Raw genomic sequence first — 19,001 nt, 5'->3', positions numbered from 1 at the left:
ACTTTGCCCAGAAAAAAAAAAAAAAAAAAAAAAACGGAACTCCCCCACCGCCACGCCATCCCATCCCATCCCAACCAAACCCGACCCAAGCCACACCCCTGTTCTAGGCGGAGGCGTAAACCTTCTATAATCTGCGCACTCACTTTGAAAGAAGTTTAGAGTTCACAACAGGAAGAGGTTTATATTTTAACATAAAGAGAGCTATAATACTGCAAGTACAATTATATATCTTTGTTATTGATTAACAACAGCTTTAGCGGTGGGCCACGCCATCAAAGAGAGAGATAGGCCCACTGAGAAATTCGAAATACTTCAGATAGATCGATCCGTTCAGGTTCCCCCATGTGTGAGTGACGGAGAGAGTGTGTTCCACTCGTGTATGGATGAGTGACCCGGTGTAAGTAGTGCATCTAGCAGTGTAAGTCACCACAGTGAATAAGGTGTGTGGGCTGATGACACTACATAGAGTTCATTGGAAGTCGCTTGGAGAAAAGCATCTAAATAAGCTAAATAAATAAATGTAAATGTGAATTAGTTGTTCAACCGCTGTCGGGTTCACGGGGAATGTTGGGCTGAGTGAGTGGTGGCTTCTTGTTCTTCTTGTGCCAGAAGAAGGAAGTCAGGACTCTCTCTCTCTCTCTAGAAGAAGATGGCCTGAGGAAAAGTGGTGTTCGGTTCGAGAGCGTTATTTCCATGTGTTCGCACTCATGACTCTCGCCGTGTGCCGGAGTTCCAATAAAGGTTCACAACAAAGTGTTCGTGCGTCCTTCTTCGCCCCATCCGACCGCGCAGGTTTCATTAACAAACCGGATTAGTGAGGTCACTTTCTATTTTTTGGACGTAGCGAAAGGAAATCGACCACTAGGTGTCGCCTTAGATCCACATTCTCTCCCTTTCCAGAGTATTCTAGAGTATTCCATATCCCCGGGAAGCCCGTCTCTGTGGGGCCTTAGGAACAACGCTCTCTGTCAAGCGACACACAGCTACCATGAATTTTATAAAACCTAATTTTAATAAATGGAAAGTACTTAATCTTTTATTGCAATGTTTCTTTTAATATCATCACGCATGGGGCAAGGTGTAATGTAGTGGTTAGGTCTGCAGCTGTGCAAACTGAAGGGTCCAGGTTCAAATCCCACCTCTGTTATAGTAGTAGTCTTGCTCAAGGTAGCTACTCACCCCAAATTACTGTGGTTAGGATACCCTGCTGTGTAAACAGGTAAATGAGTCTGAAGTGACCTTGGACAAAAGTGCCTGGGAAATAAATTCATTAAGTGACTGGTAGAATACCTAATTCTACGTTTCAGCCCTTCGCAGCTAAAGTTTTCACCACCTTCGTCTAAGTGGCAGGACAGCCGAAAGCGCTCCTTTTAGTTTCATTCAGATTGTTTGCCGCTGTGCTGGCTGCTACTTTGGTATAAAACAGTAAGCCACTGTTTCACTATAAGTAGTTCTGTTTATGAAAAGTAGGTCAGAAATTGCCAGAACGTCATTTATTTTCAGTGAAGCCCTTCCAGATGCAGCCCTTGTTCCTGGCGCTGCTCTTTGCTTTGCAGTCTGCTGTTTGCCTTATTACTCATACATCAGCAGGGCACAAAGTCAGACGTGCTCATTGTGTCGAAGCGACAGGAGGGAGAACACCCAGGCTCTGTCATTTCCCCTGACCTTGCTTAGAAAATCTTCTCAAACAGCTCTTCATTGTCATAACGCTTCTTGTTTGGCTTGGCATGAGGAACTTGGTACATGGCAATAGCATCATGCTATACTTCAAACACAGCTTTCAAACTTTGGCAATAATCCACTCAGCACAACAGTACGATTAGTCAAGGCCTTTAATTTTAGTCAAAACTTTTTTTTTTTTTTAATTTATCTTGCAGTCGGATGTCCGAGCAATGTCTGATGTATTCTGATGTTTTCTTTTACCATTGAGGTGACCTGATTTTTATAGAATTTCTGAGGTGTAGCATTGAGATCTTTGACTTCTGTAATCAATCAATAAATCAGTCTAATTTCTCTAATGTTTGCTCTTATTTATGGAAAAGCAAAGAAATATTATTGGCTAATAATGCAAGTCTACGGAATTAAAATGAAGTTGAAAGAAATTACATGATTGTGGTGGTGCGGTGGGTTTGGGTGGTGCCTGCTGTGTGGTGGGTCTGGGGTCTGAGCCCTGCTTGGGGTGCTTTGTGACAGACTGGCATCTTGTCCAGGGTGTGTCCCTTGTGCCCTCTGTTGCTGGGTAGGCTCCAGCTTCATTCAAGACCCCACTTAGGACAAGCAATTGTGGACATTGTTTGGTTATGTGATTACAGAAAGTATCTCTGGTTTTGAAATAGGTTTTTTCAACAGAGATGTCACCTGAGTCACACACTCCAGCGTGATTTTCTGTCTAGTGTGCTTTTCAGTGCCAGTTAGAAGTAAGAGAGGAAGAAATTAAACATGTGGTTAACACATATGGGCTTTTATGCCCTAGCTGGGACCTTTTGACCAAAAATAAAAGCTTGTGAGTGTCATGCAGGGAATATTTCCATCAAGTGATCTGCAGAGATTACGCAGTCAAAAGAGGATGAAGCTCTGGTTTGAGGCAATTTGTTTCAAGTAACGTAGCCATGCTGTCGCCTAAAGGGTGCCACACCACCTGGTTATCTCATTCTGTTCAGATGGAATTCAGGTGTGCTGTGTTCTGGCTTGTCAGATTTGGAATTCCCCTGAGCTCTGTGTGACGTGTTAAAATTGATCAATTGATGCTGAAATTAAAGTCTGGTCCAGGCATCAAAGTCTCTGGTTGAAATAATAAATGTAACCAAGGTGCTACTCCTTTACAGTGAATCTGTTCTCCAACATTTATGGGAAACAGTAAAAAATATTTCCTATGAAATGTGTGCCAGGTTCCTCATGTGGAATGACGCAACACGGTCTTATTATAAACAGTCCCCAGAAAGCACTTCCAGAATCCGGAGTCCATGCCGTCTTCATCCATAACTACATTTAATCACAAAATTCACGGCTACATGGCTTGCCAACCACAAAATAGTATGTTTAAAAATGTGTTTAAAATCCTGAGGGAAGCATTGCACAATGTTGAAGACTCCCAGATACAAAAATTGCTGTAATATCTAATTAGTTACTTTTGATTAACATGGTTATAATTTGAATTAACAACAGTCATCCTAGTATGAACAGGCTATTCCAATAATACTTTTGGAATACTCTGTAATTATTGCAGGAGGACCTCTCTGCTGGCAGGACCCATAACCTACTGGATGCCTTCCAAGCTGCAAGTAGGATGGTGTCAATAGCACCCTCCTCCAGGCAAGGGTGTGTGCCTCTGCGTACTCCTCCTGCACTGAGCTCGGTGTCTGTCTTACATTGATGGGGTGACTACTGAGTAATAATGGAGTAATTCGCTATGATTAATTTCTGTCTAAAAAGAGGTTCAAAAAGCAGAAGAAAATGTCTTTCAGGTCCAAAACTGACCTATAATGTTGTTTCCTTTATTGTTAACAGTTGGTATTTTAACCTTTCGTGAAAGCCACTCACAACAGGTTATCTGAACATTGGTTCCATGCTGAAATAATGGTCACTAAGCTGTTCTGTAAGTAAATTGTTTTTTAGATTGTATATAAATTGCCCTAGATATATGAAACATCATGCTACTTTGGTGTCTTTTTACATCCTTTATATTTTATATTTAGATGTTGTTTTCATTTTCCCATCTTATTATTGTCTAGGGCCTCATAGAAGAAGGCAGAAAAACCATATATTGAAATTGTAGGTGTGTCTGTTTCCCCCCCTTACCTCTGCATGCATGTTGCTGCAGCTATAATAATTGGGCAATGAAGTACAGTTAATTCCTCTGAAAGACACCTGTAATAACAAATAAATCAATAATAACTTCTTTCCAAAAAAGTGTGGATTGGAAAGGGAAAAGCCCGAGAGCAGTCATCGTCTTTAGGTGTGTTTTGGCAGTGCTCGTGGGAGTGCATTTAGTACCAGAACTACAGGATGTGCCATGATTCCCCACTCTCTCAGGAGAACATTATGGTGGTGAAAGGTTGTAGCTGAGAACTTCTAGCAGTATACAAAATAAAAATTGAGGATCTTTTTTAATTGTTGTACAGGCATAAAAATTACCTAAGGACAAATGAATGCTACACACTTTCAATAATTTTGCAGCGGGGGTTTAAAAGCTGGTTTGTAAATAAATTCTAATGTAAATTGCAAATAACTTGTTTTCATAAATTAGACATTACACTTCTCAAAGGGTCTCATATCTTTTAAATTTAAAGGATAATAATCTTCTCTATAGCTCATCATATTTCACAACCTCAGAAGAAGATACGCCTTTGCTTGAAACATGAGTATCACTTTGGATGGAGTAACCGATGAACAGCCTACAACCCAGGATGACATAACAGATTAACAGTTTCATCATGGTAGACAGAAATACACCAATTCACCCACTGCAGCTACAGAAAAACAGTCACATCAGTGAAGTCTGATTCTATCATATTTTTACAAACATATTCACTGAGATTACCGTACAAGTGCAATCTGCAAAGACTCGTAACTCAAAAAGCCACTGGAGGCCCTTGTAAGGAATGTGGTTGAAAATCCTTCTGTGGTTTTTTTGTGAACACACATTCATGTAAACAAGGTCTTTAAAATGCAATGAAGAAATGTAAGTACAAAACAAGATTTCAGTTTTCAATTTAACAACTATTTCAGTAAACAGTGATATATGAAGCCTGCATGGATAAAAGCTGAAAAGCATTTGTCTCTGAATACCATCTTTTTAAGACTGTCAGCGATTGCTAACCATAGCAATGCTGAAGACCACCAGAGCTTTGTGATCCTACATCTGACAGAAAAAAATGAATATTATACTATATCGAGAACATTATTATGCCAGTGATAAAGATATGTGCAACCTTAACTGCAGAATGCCAGAAGTTAAAAATGTCTACCAACAAGGCTCAACCACTTAGAGGTAGAACTATGTGAGAAGAAGAGGAATTAGATGGATGGATGGATGGATGGATGGAGGACAGGATTTGAGTTTTACTGCAGCTTGCAGTGGGATGAAGCCAGGACCACAGGCAGCTCTTTCCAAGAGGTTCATGTCATCAGATACCACAGCACTACTTTTCCCAGCACATCAGAGGCCAGTGTGGGATCTTGTCATATTTAATTACAAACATCCATGGAAGATTTGTACACTGTAGCAGCATTACTGCTGATACCAGGTTTCTAGAATCTAGGGACAGTTAAAATATTATTTTGCTTTATTTTTCAAAGGGATGTAAGCGATGGCGTTTGTGTAAAACAGACTGATTATTTTATCTGTACGTTTCAAATCGGCGATTTTATGCTGTGAAATTCCATTTATCATCTTGCTTTGGTAACCCGGTGTAAATTTGAAAACAGAGTTTATGTTCACAATTAAAGCCATTTCACTTTTCCAGCACCGATGATGTCATTGAGGATCAATTTTTCAGATTATATCAGGCTAAATAAACTCCAGTTCATGTTGAATAAATTGTTAAAACAACTTCTGTGACCCTGTTGCTCCTTCACTTGGAATTAGAAAAAGAAACGGACTCCTCACAAGATACTGGTAAGCAACGGAAAACGAAAATATGTTTAGTCATCTCAAGATAAGGTTTCATTCCAACTTCCCCAGACTTTTCAGAGCCAGAAGATGAGCTCACAGCTGAAAAGTACCGAGCTTCACCCACCCAGCCCATGGAGCCCAGAATAAGTGGAGCGAGAAGACAATTCTGACACCAGACCAGTCTCAGGAAGCACACAGCAGTCCATACTGCCCAGCATCTCACATGACCATGCTGTGTGTGTATGAAATGAGAAGTGAAGAGCGGTGTGAGGGGTGTGAGGGGGTGTGAGCGGTGCTGATTTCCCCTGGATCTCTTTCAACAGGAGACTGTGAGAAAAACTTTCTCCCCGTGCGGCTCATTCATTGTCCAACCAGTGGGGTGGGAGGGAGAGGCGCTCCGACAGCTCAGCATCCCCACACACACACACACACACACACACTCGAATAACACAGCTCTCCGGGGCTGCTTCGGGCGCATCTGCCTCTATTTATTTCTTTTTCCACTTTTTGGTCCGAGCCACCACCATGACACACATGGTCACCCTGGAGGGACCCTCTCCTTGGGGCTTTCGACTCGTGGGCGGACGCGACTTCAGCGCACCTCTCACCGTTTCCCGGGTACGTTCCTCTGCTCCGCTTCTCTCCTAGCGCTTCTTCTTCTTCTCCAGAAAGGTGCGTTTCCTTTGGAAAACTGATCTTTTCTTTCAAAGAAGTTGTCTTAAAAAGTCTTTACGAGGCATTCCCTGTGTCTGTATATAACTTTCATACTGCTTTTTGCGGTTAGGGTTAGGATGTTTTCGAAATTCCGAATCGTACTAGCCTACTAGGGAGGATAATCTTTTATTTATTTATTTTTTTATTTATTTATTTATTTATTTATTTATTTATGGAAATATACACATGTTTTAACGTGGTTCAAGCTGCTGGAAGTTTGGATGTACCTGGTGTAATTCTGCGTTATGAAAATCCGATCACAACACAAGTTGTGTTGTTTATACAGTTTTTATTATATATAATATATATATTTATTTTATTTTACTCTTAAGATTAAAGATTTTTTATAGCAAAATACCTACTGTCACAAACAAAGCAGGTTGTTATGATAAGTAGGCAGAAATGTGCTGAGTGAAGTTGTTTATGCGTTTTACTTGTCTTTTATTGTGGCTTGTACGGTTTTATGTGTTTTTCTTCTTCTTCTTCTTCTTCTTCTTCTTATTATTATTATTATTATTATTATTATATAGACTGACAGACAAGAATCCAATGAAATGGAATAGCTCGTAGGCTCACATTTGACATTTCACCAACTAATACAAGTCAGGATATTTCTTTTTAAATGTCAGTAACAAAAGACAGGCAACGTCTCTTTCATCTGTTTGTCTTTGGAGTTCAGATTTAGTTGATTTAGTAGACTTTTTAAGTTTACACAGTCGCTGATCACTACACTTTGTCCAGTGCCAGAAATAATATTTTCTGATCAGAATTTCTTTAATATTCTTGGCAGCTTTTTTGCCTTAGTTTAGTATTGTTTGGGTCTATGGAAAATGTTCTCTTCTGCAGTGTCGCTTGACTTTTCTGACATCGCTGACATTTCATTCCCAGAACTTTAGTGTTGTTTGGGGAACGCACGCGTCCCTTTTTCACATTTTTTCAGCTCTGTTATCTTTCCATTATCTTCACCATGTCTTCCTGTTGATATTTTAGTACCTGCTTTTCATGTTTTTTTCCTCCGGGGCTGCGCCTTAAACTTTAAAAACCATAAACTGCCTTCACTCAATATCTCATTCAGGCCTAAATTCTACTTGCATTTCAGTTGGGACACCATATATACATATACATTTACAAACTGAAGCTGTGCATATTTAGCATACATTCAACTTTCTTTTCTTATGGAAAGGTACATAAGATCTTACATCGGTGTAAGTTTATTAGCTCGATAAACTAAAAGATTTGACTGTTATGCCATAATGAACACTAATGTATTCACGTACAAAATTTAAAAAGGGGGTTACCGTTTGTATTGTAGACTTGCAGTTTTGAATACAGTCATTATTGTGCAGGACTGAGCCTTACATAAAGTATTTCAAAAGAAATTGAAGGGCAAAATCTAGTGCAGTCTGCACTTTTATTGTGGAATGGTAAACATGTTTACATTTTTATGGTCATTTAGTTAGAAATCCATCCATTTTTTTACACAAGGGTCCAGTTCCTTGCCGGAAGACCTTTAGATCTGCATGTGCTAATAGGTAATTGAAGGCTTTTCTATGGGGCAGTCGGAAGAGTGAGTCATGAAGGGCTATTCATCTGAGCCCTGACCTTTTAGAATGCTTTGTACTGTGGTAATAATAACCCACCGTTGAGCATTATTTGCCAGTGCCAGATGACCAACAATGGACAAGAATCCACACGTAATGAACAAATGTACCTACAGCATAAATCTCTCATCACTTTTTCTGAAACTGTCATTAAGTCTACATTTAGAGGACCTTATGAATGGATTCCACAATGGAAATGATGACTCTTATTCAAAGTTTCATTTAACTTTTACTTTTCAGTAAAAGAACATTCCCAGCTAAAATACCTAAGAACAAGACACAATTTAAGGCTTTTTTTGAGTTGAGTGGAGTGTTTTGTGACACATCTATTTATCCTTTTAAACAGGTCTTTCACTGGACCACAGTGTAATCACAGGAAGTTGTTTTGAAGTGTGGGTGCAAATTCACACCATGCGCCAGCGATTCCTGAAAGGAATGCTATAAGCTAAATTGCGGTATTCAGCACAGTTCCTTCCTCAGTGGAAATGAGAAAACCATAAGCATTGTTATGTCTTGGCTAATGATGTTAGTTGCCATTGGTTGCATAAACAAGTAAAAATATGTCATGATAACCACTTTGTGAATTAATACCATGGTATGACTGTTAAGGTTTGTTTAGTCTCCTCTTTTATTTCACTAACAGGTAACATCTGGAAGTAAAGCAGCACATGCCAACCTGTGCCCTGGAGACGTCATCTTAGCCATCAATGGAGACAGAACTGAGAATATGACACATATGGAGGCCCAGAACAGGATCAAGGCCTGTTCTGAACACCTTGCCTTAGCCATCAGCAGGTAAGAACAAAGACAAAAGTAAATGTTTCTCAGACCAGGCTACTGGATTCTGATGCCTGCTACAGCACACCCAAAAAGTTGTCAGAAGGCACAGTGTTTATGGCCAAATGTGCCTCATCCTGGCCCTATAAATCAAGAAAAAGGGATTTTAGCATCAGTGGAGGTATTTGTGGCAGTCTAGAGGGAGAAATGTCAGGGCTGCTGAACCGTGGCTGGTGTGCTGTAGGGCCAAGCCGTCCATCTCTTCCTGTCTGAGCTGTCCCAACCGTAACTGCAGAGGCTGGTGCCGGGGGGAGATCTTTGAATGTGGAAGGCTTTGCGAGAGTTCTGCGGTCCGCAAGGGGATTGGGATGGCTTTAGCAGCCCGGGTTCAAGTGAGCCTTGTGCAGCTGTGCGATTTCAGTTGCGCTGCACATGCCCTCGCTCGCTGCTCTGCGAGCTAGAGGAGCCGCCACTGCGAGAACATGATGCGAAATTCCTCAGCAGTAAGATGGGTCGCAGATCATTCACATGCCCCCCTGCCACAAAAGGCCAGGCAGTATTTCACACTGTTGAGCCTGAATAAGGCTGGAAGGCGATGATTTTTTGGACAAATGAGTCATTAATATTTTAAGTCTGCTGCAGCAGGGGGTTTACATGTGGTTGAACAAAGCTTCTCACCGGCGCCTTTAAGAAAAGGACCTCTGTCTCACCGCTTGACTGTCAGTTCTCCGAGAAAGCTATAAGACGCTTTCACATAGAAACTGGGTTGACATCCCACGCTGAAAGTGTAAGTGAAACCATACACGCCGCATCTGGAACACGTCAGGTTTCCAGTGTCCGTTCGCTCCTGCAGTCGGCTCACACGTGCTAGCTAACAGCAGCTAGCCGGCGTGAGCGAGCAGAAAGCACTATTTATGGGAATGCAGGAATCTTGAGCATAAAAGCTAATAGCGCTTGGAGAAGACGACCGAGCCCAGGAAAAGGCACAACAATTTTGCGGAGAACACAAGGCTAAGCTATCATTATATAAGACAACACGAAGGACTGAAATAGTCCGAGCAGAAGAATGTGTAATTTAGTGGAGCAGCCTTTGGATAAACTTATGAGCAGCCATGTCTTGTGTTCTTTTCAACACGTGTGAGAGCGGTATAACTAAAGACTCTCATTTGACAAATAAAACAAACGAGGCTGTTCTGGTAATATCCCTGAATTCAGCGTTCTTAAAATCGTTGTTATTGAGAGAGAAGAAAACAATTAGACGTTCCCCCTTCGTATTTACCAGCTACATTTGAAAAATGATGGATTGTGGCCTTGAAAAGCTTGCAAATGTTTTGTTGCACTGCGGCATTCTGTGGGAGACTACAATCTTATTGTTTTTGCGTGTTTATAGAGAGTTAAGAGCGAAAGCTGCGGTAGTGATTCAGCTGTTTTGTTTTTACTGTGTGCTCAGGTTGCTCCCCCTCAGTACACAAGGCCACACCATTCCATAAATTCTTTCCGCTTTTCTAGTAAGTGGCTGACTATAAAAGTTCCATGACGGACCCACTCGGACACGGGTAGGAGCTACCGATCTGCGGAGCACGGCCTTTTCAGAGGCGCGGAATCCGTTAGGCGCCATCGACGTGTCGACGGGGGACGCGCTGTGCCTCCCGTCCCCTCCAGCCCCCATGCAGATGCACTAAACTTCCACTGGCTCTGCGCAGGGTGTCGGAAACAGTCCTCTTGCATATATTCTGACGGAGTGAGTGAGTCATGTATCGTAGCCCTCGAGTCATAGCCGTGGCTGTCGCGATCTGCGGTACAAGGAGGTAGCTCAGCCGTATGCCCTGATCCTAATCCTGGAAAAGGAAAGAATTTCAGCACAAAGTGTGTGCGATCAAGAGGGATGACATGACCCATTAGTTACCCAGGGGTCCTGTATAGTTAAACATACTGCTGGTGAAGTATTTTCTCAGCAGCTGCAAGACGATTAAACAGGCTGTATGGCCACTGCTGTGGATTTGTAGGAAGGATTACTGGACCTCATAACATGTTTGATTTCACTACATTTTTGGAAGTGTGTCTGTCAGTCGATGAAGATTCTTTGAGATTGTTTAGTACTGTTTACGGTGTGGTTTAAGCCCTATTTTTACGTTCTTTTTGACAGCGTAACATGCTGTAGCCGACTAACTTGGCCAGAGCTGAGTTTGCTCTTCCATTGTCATTTTTCTCTAGAAAATGATCCTGACTGACATCCATATCAGGGGTTTTATTGGAGCGCAGCTTGAACATTTGTACATCATACAGCTTTCTTGGAATAACATTTTTTACTGCATGTGTAATTAATTTATTGTGTTGTGTTGCAACATGTCACAGATTCCAAAGAGAGAACGGCTTCAGTGTTCAGATTATAGCACTGCTTAGACTCATGCTGTACAAAATATTGGGCTTTTTGTTTTCAACCAAGGAAGTAAAGATGTGAAAAATTATCTAGTATTTTGTGGTTTTCTATTTTGTGTCTTTGGTTTTTGGTTTACTGTTAAACACCACAAACTTTTAATTAACCTTAATCTTAGCCTTTTATTTCCTGTAGAGATCTGGTTTTATGCCAGCCTGGCTTCGCTGACTTTTTAAGTATGTAACTGGTTGTTTAACAAACTTGTCAAACTGTTTTATCATTATGAGCATCAGTTGTTCAATCTGTGTGGCACATCACTGTGGAATGTGTGCTGAGATTTATTTTTTTGTGGTTTTTATGATTTTCCAGCGTATGTCATGCGGTAAGATTGCCCTCAGTGAGGATCTACATTCTGCACATTGTCACAGCAGTGAAAAAAGGAATCAGAATTGAATTCATATTGCATGCTTGTTCTGTTTGTTGAAAAAAGCTAAAAACAATTTTTACTTTTTTGGTGCTTTAAAATGTGACTCGTCCTCCTACAGCTCAGTAGTCGTACCTACATATGGAGCTACCCGGTGACTAATTGTCTGCAAATTCCTTTATTGAGCAGAACCAATAATGCGGGTGATAAATAGGTTTACGAATGAAAAATTAACCCATTATGGAGAGTGAATTGTGAAGTGCTGTCACTGATGCATCATTTCTGTTATCACTGTTAAACAACAGGATTGCTGTCATACATATCCTGCTTAAATTTTCTAATTGCATGAAAACAGCGAGGAGGTTTTTTCCTTTAATTGAAACTCTCAGACTATTAGCAGTTGCTGCTAAATGCATTTGGAATTTGGTATTTTTCATTCTGTAGTTTTTACTGGTACATTGTGCACATTATCATACTTCTGTCCTACTCATTTTTTGACTCACTTGCTGGAGGAATGAGTCCAGTTAAAACAATTCCTAATAGCAGTTTCTTGAAGATTGCTGAAAGGAAATGAGCTGTGAAAGCAAAATTACAGGGAACATCCCACAAAGCAGAAGCAGAACAGCAGAAAATCAAATGTTGCATTCAAAAGTGGCTTCACTTCAGTGAAGTGATAAAATGTGCAACTGTTACATGCATCCTGATCATTATAGAATCAGTTATAATTGTCTGGAAATTCTTACCATTCCCCTGTCAGTTTGATCAAATGTGTCTAAATTGCGTTGTTTGCATTGCTTCTACGTGAACACTGAATAATGTGTTTCTTATTTTGCAGGTCAGAGAAAACGATCTGCTCTCCTACTGTTTCAGAAGATGAGAAAACAAGTCAGTGCAAAGCTAACATGGACTGTGAGTCTAAGGTATGAACAGCTATTCAAATGTGCAGCTGTGAGCTTCGAGAATAAAAGTATTTGTACTTCTGCGCATTTCTACGTATTGGTCTAAAGGAATTTTTTTTCTTTTTTTTACATTTATTGAACACTGGAAGTACTGCGTAATAAAAAATGTATTATTCCTGTCATTACTATAGTTCTGCATTATGAAAAATGTGGGTTTTTAATGTTTACCTCCACATATGCTTCTGAAATTCTGAATTCTGAACTGCATTTGGTAACTGCCTTCGAAACAATGCAACATAACCTCAATGAAGATGAAGACAGAGGATGAAAATGCTTTGCTGTAGAACATGTGGTTTATATTAGGGCTTGTATGGGGGGTGAGCTAACGTTTATAATGAAACACACACTTTTGCATGAAAAATAAGCATTTTCATTTCAGCCACATGCGATGTGGTGTGAGGAAGCCGTTAAGTGAAAATGATTCAAAGAAAAAGTTTTAGTTCCAGCACTAAATGAATAGCTATGTTAAAATGCTATTAAGCAACCCTAATTACTATAGTTCTTTTGTTTCAGTTTTCTTAACCATGCTGCATCTTTCCATAATACCCATACTGGATAATATCCTTATCGGGTTTATGGGTATAAACAATTTCAGATAGTGCTCAAAGTCTTTTATGTCATAGCTGGTGCAAGAATCAGAGGTATTTTACAGTACCCCTCAACCTCCACAAAGCACATAAGAATAGTAACTGAGTTCCAGCTCTGGGAGCAAGTTTCTCAATGTCAGCGCAGGGAAAAAGTCTCGTTTTTCTTCACTTTTGGAAATGCCACACTAGCCTGTAGGGAAATAAGGGCAGAGGTGAGCCCAGCCCACATGGGATCTGCAGCTTTTCTGTGGCTGAAAAGATCATGAAAAGACCATGAACCATTTTTCTTTGTTTTACCACAAGATTGAGAAAGGTAAACTGGAAGATTTGTGGTATGACTCTCTTAGGAACTTTTAGTGAGCCATGTATCATTTTAAAGACGATTTCTTTAATTTTGTTTCAGTTGCGGTATAATCTTTATTTTTAACATTTTTAAATATAAATAAGATTGATTACATTAATACTGCAATTGATTATACAGTATTAATACTGCATTGTTTATATTAATGCTGAAATTGGGTAACTAATAAGATAAAGAGATTCCAGATATACAGTATTTCTTTACTGCCATACACCTCCTCTATGAGGCTTTTCATATGTTTTTTACTAGATGCATTTAGAAACAGCCCTGGAATCAAGTACTCCACTGATGTTGGTTGGAATATTCATTGTTATTTTGCAGTGTTCTTGGAACATTCAGAATTTGAAAAGCTGACAACAAAAATCAGTTCCCAAGACACACTGCCTGTTTGGCAGAGGGCGTGGAATTATTGCAGCACAACTGATCAGTCCTGACAGATAGGTTAAAATGAGACTTCAGACATTTATCTCCCATGATGTTGTTAAAATTCAAGAAAACCAGACTGAGATCTTTTGAATGTCAGATCTACAATTCGTTTTGCCAAAATGCACTTGAAAATCAGTTTGGCTCATTGCAGCTAGTCAACATTTCATTGCTTCACAGCTGAAGCAAATGACACAAGAAAGATGTGAGTGACTTTTAAAAAATATTTTCCCACTATAAAAAGAAAGTGGCAGCTCAGCTGGAAACAAGAGGTGTTTGGCAATAAGAAAACTCGTAATAAAAAAGTATGGAGAGTATAACTTTTTAATGGGTTTAGTTAGAATACCCTGGAATACACTTTTCAAAATATTTTGAATGTTTTTTAATTGACGTTTTTCGAACCAGCTGTACTTCCGAAGTATTTTGAAGACCAATGTCAGTTTGTAGACTCTTTCCTTTAAGAGTGTAGTATTTTATGTGTATTGAACACAATGGAATATTGCCAAATGATTGTATTTTTGTATTGTGATTGTATTTTTTATTTGGTAGATTTATGTGGGCAACTACAAATGAGCCATTTTCCCGGAGATGATTGTCACTTATAATTTACTTTAACTTCCTAGTTCAACCCCGATATGGATGTAGGCAATATGCAGTGACAATGATGAATGTTCGCTGTCACTGTGTGTCATGGGAATAATGATTAAGTGCATTTCTTCAAATGTCAGTCCAGTTCTTCAGAATGCAAACACATCAAAAATATAATAAAATTTACGATCTTGCTTTTCTTGACATGGATGTCCAAATTGTCAACACAAGTTTCAGTCTTGACAGCTTGTGGTCACGATTTAATTCAAGCTACCTTCCACTGTAAATTTGCCAAAATCAGCTGTTCAGGTATTTACACAGATTGTGTCTTCTTAGAAAAGAAGGGCATAAAAGTTCCCAGAAACACAGTATGGTGGCAGAACAATGTTACAGTTCATTAGTGCAGTGCAACATCTGGATAGGGGTTTGGAGTCCCATGAAGGAAGCCAATGAGAAACCTTAGCGTGGGAATAAGAGAAGAAGACCTGTCTCTTCTGGCTCCGCTTCTTTGTATACCTGAAGATCCGGGCCCAGGGAAATTAGCAAGTGTACGACTGTGATTTGGAGAAGCTTGCTCCAAAATCTGCATGCTGTAAGCATCCACTGTACCCTAGCAATTTTTCATATTCCAACAAATTGCCACAGGTTTCGTCCCTCTTTTCCTCTTGTTGCATCATACATTTTTAAGTTCATTCCGTTTTCCCAAAATGACCTTATTCACATCAGTAACTCATGGATGCCAACAAGATTCAATTTTGTATTGTCCCAATTGTATAAAGCATTAAGACTATAGACTATTATTAGTTTTTTGTTATATATAGTTACCAGGTGATGAACTATACAACAAAGTTTGGAACAAAAGCATTCTTAGCGATGAATTTCGGATGTTCTTTCTGTGCTTTATCAAACCCTGTAAAATTTCACTTCTTAAGATTTTGGATGTTGCCGAGGCTTGTATTGCTTTCGCCTTATGTTCTTTTGTGTTTTTCTCCAGGTTTTTGTACCCATTGGAAGTGGCCACCATGGCAAAGTGGCCCAGCCCATCCAGGAGATGCCTGTCAACAATGGCAGCTCAAAGTCGCCCACGCAGTACAACAGCCCCGCCGGGCTTTATTCCAACAGCAGGAATGGCAGCTTGCCAAAGCAAATGACCAACCTCAGTCTCGGCTCCACCAGGTGAGACATCACAGATTTGTAAACAACATGTAATAGTTCAAATCAGAGATAAGTATATTCATGTTCAAGCATTGCATAATGCAGTCTCTGCTTGCCCTTACAGCATGAAAAGACCGACTCTTCAATTATTAGTTATATTACATACATTCAGACACATCATTTCTATTTAATGTGATCAGTAGAGCAAAAGCTCTACTATGGCATTTATTTTGCAAGCTTGGCTAAATCAGCAGTAGGAATTTCAAAGCAGGGGATGCATGAATATGCCTACAGTTCTTATGGTAACTTTATGATACCTGTTTCAGCCCAGAGCCGACTACAGACAGACCTGGCTTTAACAACGGCTTCCATGGAGAGTCTGAAGTCTACAGAATGCTGAAGGACCAGGAGGAGCCCCCCGCAGCACCCAAACAGTCCGGCTCTTTCCGCTACCTGCAGGACATGCTCGAAGCAGAGGATGGAGGTGAATATTGTAGGATGACTCAGAATAAATGTTTTCATGGGTCTTCTTATTTGCCCAAATTTTATATAGATTTCTTGAAACTGTGAGCTCCTATAAATAAATACCAGCAGCAACATTCCCTTTATGGCCTCTACAGGGCGTGAAACAGGAAACCGGTTCTATAAGCTTGTATAATATTCCTGTTTTCTGTCAATGACAGCAGTATCAAAACGCATTATAACAAAGTTTAAGCCTTTCATTGTTGAGTCTATGTTTTTAACATTCAGCACCAGTTTATTATCCTCAGACATGCTTTCCTTTAGCATTTACTATGAATTCTATTGTACACATTACAATAAATATTTTATAAAAAACAAAGCTCAGAGGAATACAGTTTGAAAATTAGTACCAATTGGAGAAAAGTCTTCTCCCTCAATTTTCAGATCAATTGCTTTTTTCCTTTGATGAACATAGTTTATAACAATATTTAGTGCCAGCTTTTGAAACCTTTTGGATTTTTTTGTGTTAGGTTAGGCATACTGTGAAAACCTGATATTATGACAACTGATTTGTCACTTTTTATTTTTTTGCCAGAATCACATGAATAAGCTCTGTACTAAAACTTAAATATGCATACTGATTGCGTTTTGCATTTTACCGGCAGTAGAACAAACCCCACAATATAACAAACAAACAAATACTGTAGTTAATGTCACCATTTCAATTCCATGTTTTGCCGGATTAGGCTCCGCTTTGCCATGACCCCGCTTGGGAGAAGCGGTTTCAGCCAGTGTGTGTGTGTGTGTGTGTGTGTGTGTGTGTGTGTGATTTTACAGGTATCACAAGGGAGTAATGAATTCAAGTTTGTAACTGTTTGCACTTAAAACTTTATTGCCTCTTTTCCCTTTAGAAATACAGTGAATTGACATCAGGATGATTCATTTTTCTAGAAAATGATGACAAATCTTAGTTCAGACTTTGTTTTGATGTCAGTGAGGTCATTACTACCTTCTAAGGAACAATATCGTCTGACTCATCCTGAAGTGAACGTGTCTGTACTGAAGCAACAGTGTCTGTAAAGTGTTAACAGCAACGGCTCATAGGCTGGACGGCTGTGTTTTCGCAGGCCTGCTTGCTTCACTATCAGGCTTTTGTGTTATTTTTTCATGTTATAGGTCGGATGCGTTTCATGTACTGGGAAGTGGCGATGAGTATGAAAATATCTGGAGTGAGTAAACTGGCAGACTAGTTACTGATGTTGAATTCGTATCTCCGTCTGCACTGTATGTGAGGAGATGCCTTATTTTGTGCGCTATGGAAGAACTTGGGAAGCTTGTCAACACAGGCTTGTTGGCCGTACTTATTGTACAGTGTTTGGAATTGTTATTGTGTCACAATACCGCTAGTCACAACTTGCTCTTGCTTACATTTCCATTTATTTAGCTGATGCCTTTCTTCAAAGCATCTTACTTTGATAAGCTACTTGCTTGAAGGTATTACACCAAGAGGTGAAACTTGAACCTGGCAGCGGCTCTATTACACTTCCCTCTGAATTACCGAGCTCACTGTGGTGACAATCTGTTGCAGGTCTCTCTCCGACAGACAGGCCGGCTGCGGTGAAGAGTGTGAGATCCCCCATCAGGTCCCCAGTGCAACACCTTGGCCCCAAACCAAGCCTACAGCAGCTTACTCAGTGCACCCGCTGTGGAAACGCCATTGTGTGAGTACTGGGCACAAAAGTATGCTTACGTTCCCAGAGAGCAGCACTACAGTTTCACACATGCAGTATACACAAGCCTTCGTGTTTAGTGCTATTGTTATGTTCCGTATCTGGCAACAGACTTTGGGTAATAAGTCACGGTCTTCAACCATCATGCCATCTGCTGCTACAAGGTGAAAGTGGTCATTTCTGTGTCCACAGGGGCACAATTGTGAAAGCCAGAGACAAGCTGTACCACCCAGACTGCTTCATGTGTGACGACTGCGGCGTGAATCTCAAGCAGAGGGGTTACTTCTTCATTGAGGAAAACCTGTACTGTGAGACGCACGCTAAGGCCCGCGTGCAGCCGCCAGAAGGCTACGACGTTGTTGCTGTCTACCCCAACTCTAAAGTTGAACTCGTCTGACCCTGCAGTCTTAGGCCATGTACCTTTGTTACCCGCAGTTCTTGGCAACTTTGAATTTCCACGCTCAGCCTTTCCGAAGAGGATTATGGAAATCTCGAGGACGGTTAGATGTCACATGTTTCATAACACGTCTCTTCATACCGCTTTGGCTATACGGTAGCATCACTTGCTGAAGTCATCATACTATAAAACATTAAGCACATTTCTCTGTCAGTACTGCTTTGATTGTTGAGTTGTACAGTGGATTCTGAATCTTCTTCAGTAATGTATTCATTACGGATATCAAGATTCATTTAATGGTTTCTCTTCATTTATTTGAGATGATTTAAAGGAGTAATGGTAAATTTTGGGACTGCTCCCTTTAGGAAAGGTTCTTTTATACCTTTGTATTTGCCTTGTCTCATTAAAAAATCCATTCTTCATCACAAAGTTTTCTGAGGTGTTCATTTTATGTATATAAATATGCATATTATTTTCTTGATAAAATGAATTTCTGTAGGTTGTTATGTTTATTCATGTAACATACAAAAGCAAGTTTTTACTTAGTTGTACTGCATTGTTATAAGGAATTTCAGTATTTTTAGATTACTCCATTAACTCACATTACTAGTATGAAAATTCTAGCAAATTGTCATTTATGCAATGTTAATACTCTTTTTGTCATTTGCTTTCAGACAGGTTGCATGTAAGTTTTGCTATTTCGGGGCCCTGAAAGAACATTAAAATGTATGCATCTGAACATTATAACATGTAATATATAACATATATAATATTGCATAGCATATAATATAACAACAGGAAAACATTCTTGATTGTTTTAGTAAGAAATTGA

The 19,001-nt window shown here is 39.9% G+C and overlaps 1 protein-coding gene across 2 annotated transcripts; it reads left to right on the top strand.

The window, feature by feature from the left end:
• Nucleotides 1-5,804: 5,804 nt before the first annotated feature.
• LOC108929650 (PDZ and LIM domain protein 4-like) lies at nt 5,805-18,538 on the top strand. 2 transcript variants are annotated; one of them, XM_018744342.2, is made up of 7 exons: nt 5,805-6,232; nt 8,573-8,724; nt 12,343-12,427; nt 15,420-15,601; nt 15,907-16,064; nt 17,631-17,763; nt 17,965-18,538. In XM_018744342.2, the coding sequence occupies exons 1-7, from the start codon at nt 6,140-6,142 to the stop codon at nt 18,167-18,169; spliced, it is 1,008 nt and encodes a 335-aa protein (XP_018599858.1). In that variant the 5' UTR covers nt 5,805-6,139; the 3' UTR covers nt 18,170-18,538. The 2 variants fall into 2 exon arrangements, with proteins under 2 accessions (XP_018599858.1, XP_018599859.1); XM_018744343.2 differs by having other exon boundaries at nt 6,226-6,286.
• The last annotated feature ends 463 nt before the right edge of the window (nt 18,539-19,001 follow it).

The sequence above is a fragment of the Scleropages formosus genome, chromosome 13 (genome assembly GCF_900964775.1).
Source record: "Scleropages formosus chromosome 13, fSclFor1.1, whole genome shotgun sequence".
Taxonomy (NCBI): domain Eukaryota; kingdom Metazoa; phylum Chordata; class Actinopteri; order Osteoglossiformes; family Osteoglossidae; genus Scleropages; species Scleropages formosus.
Note: the sequence above shows the minus strand (reverse complement) of the source record. Positions and strands in the feature narration are given on the sequence as shown.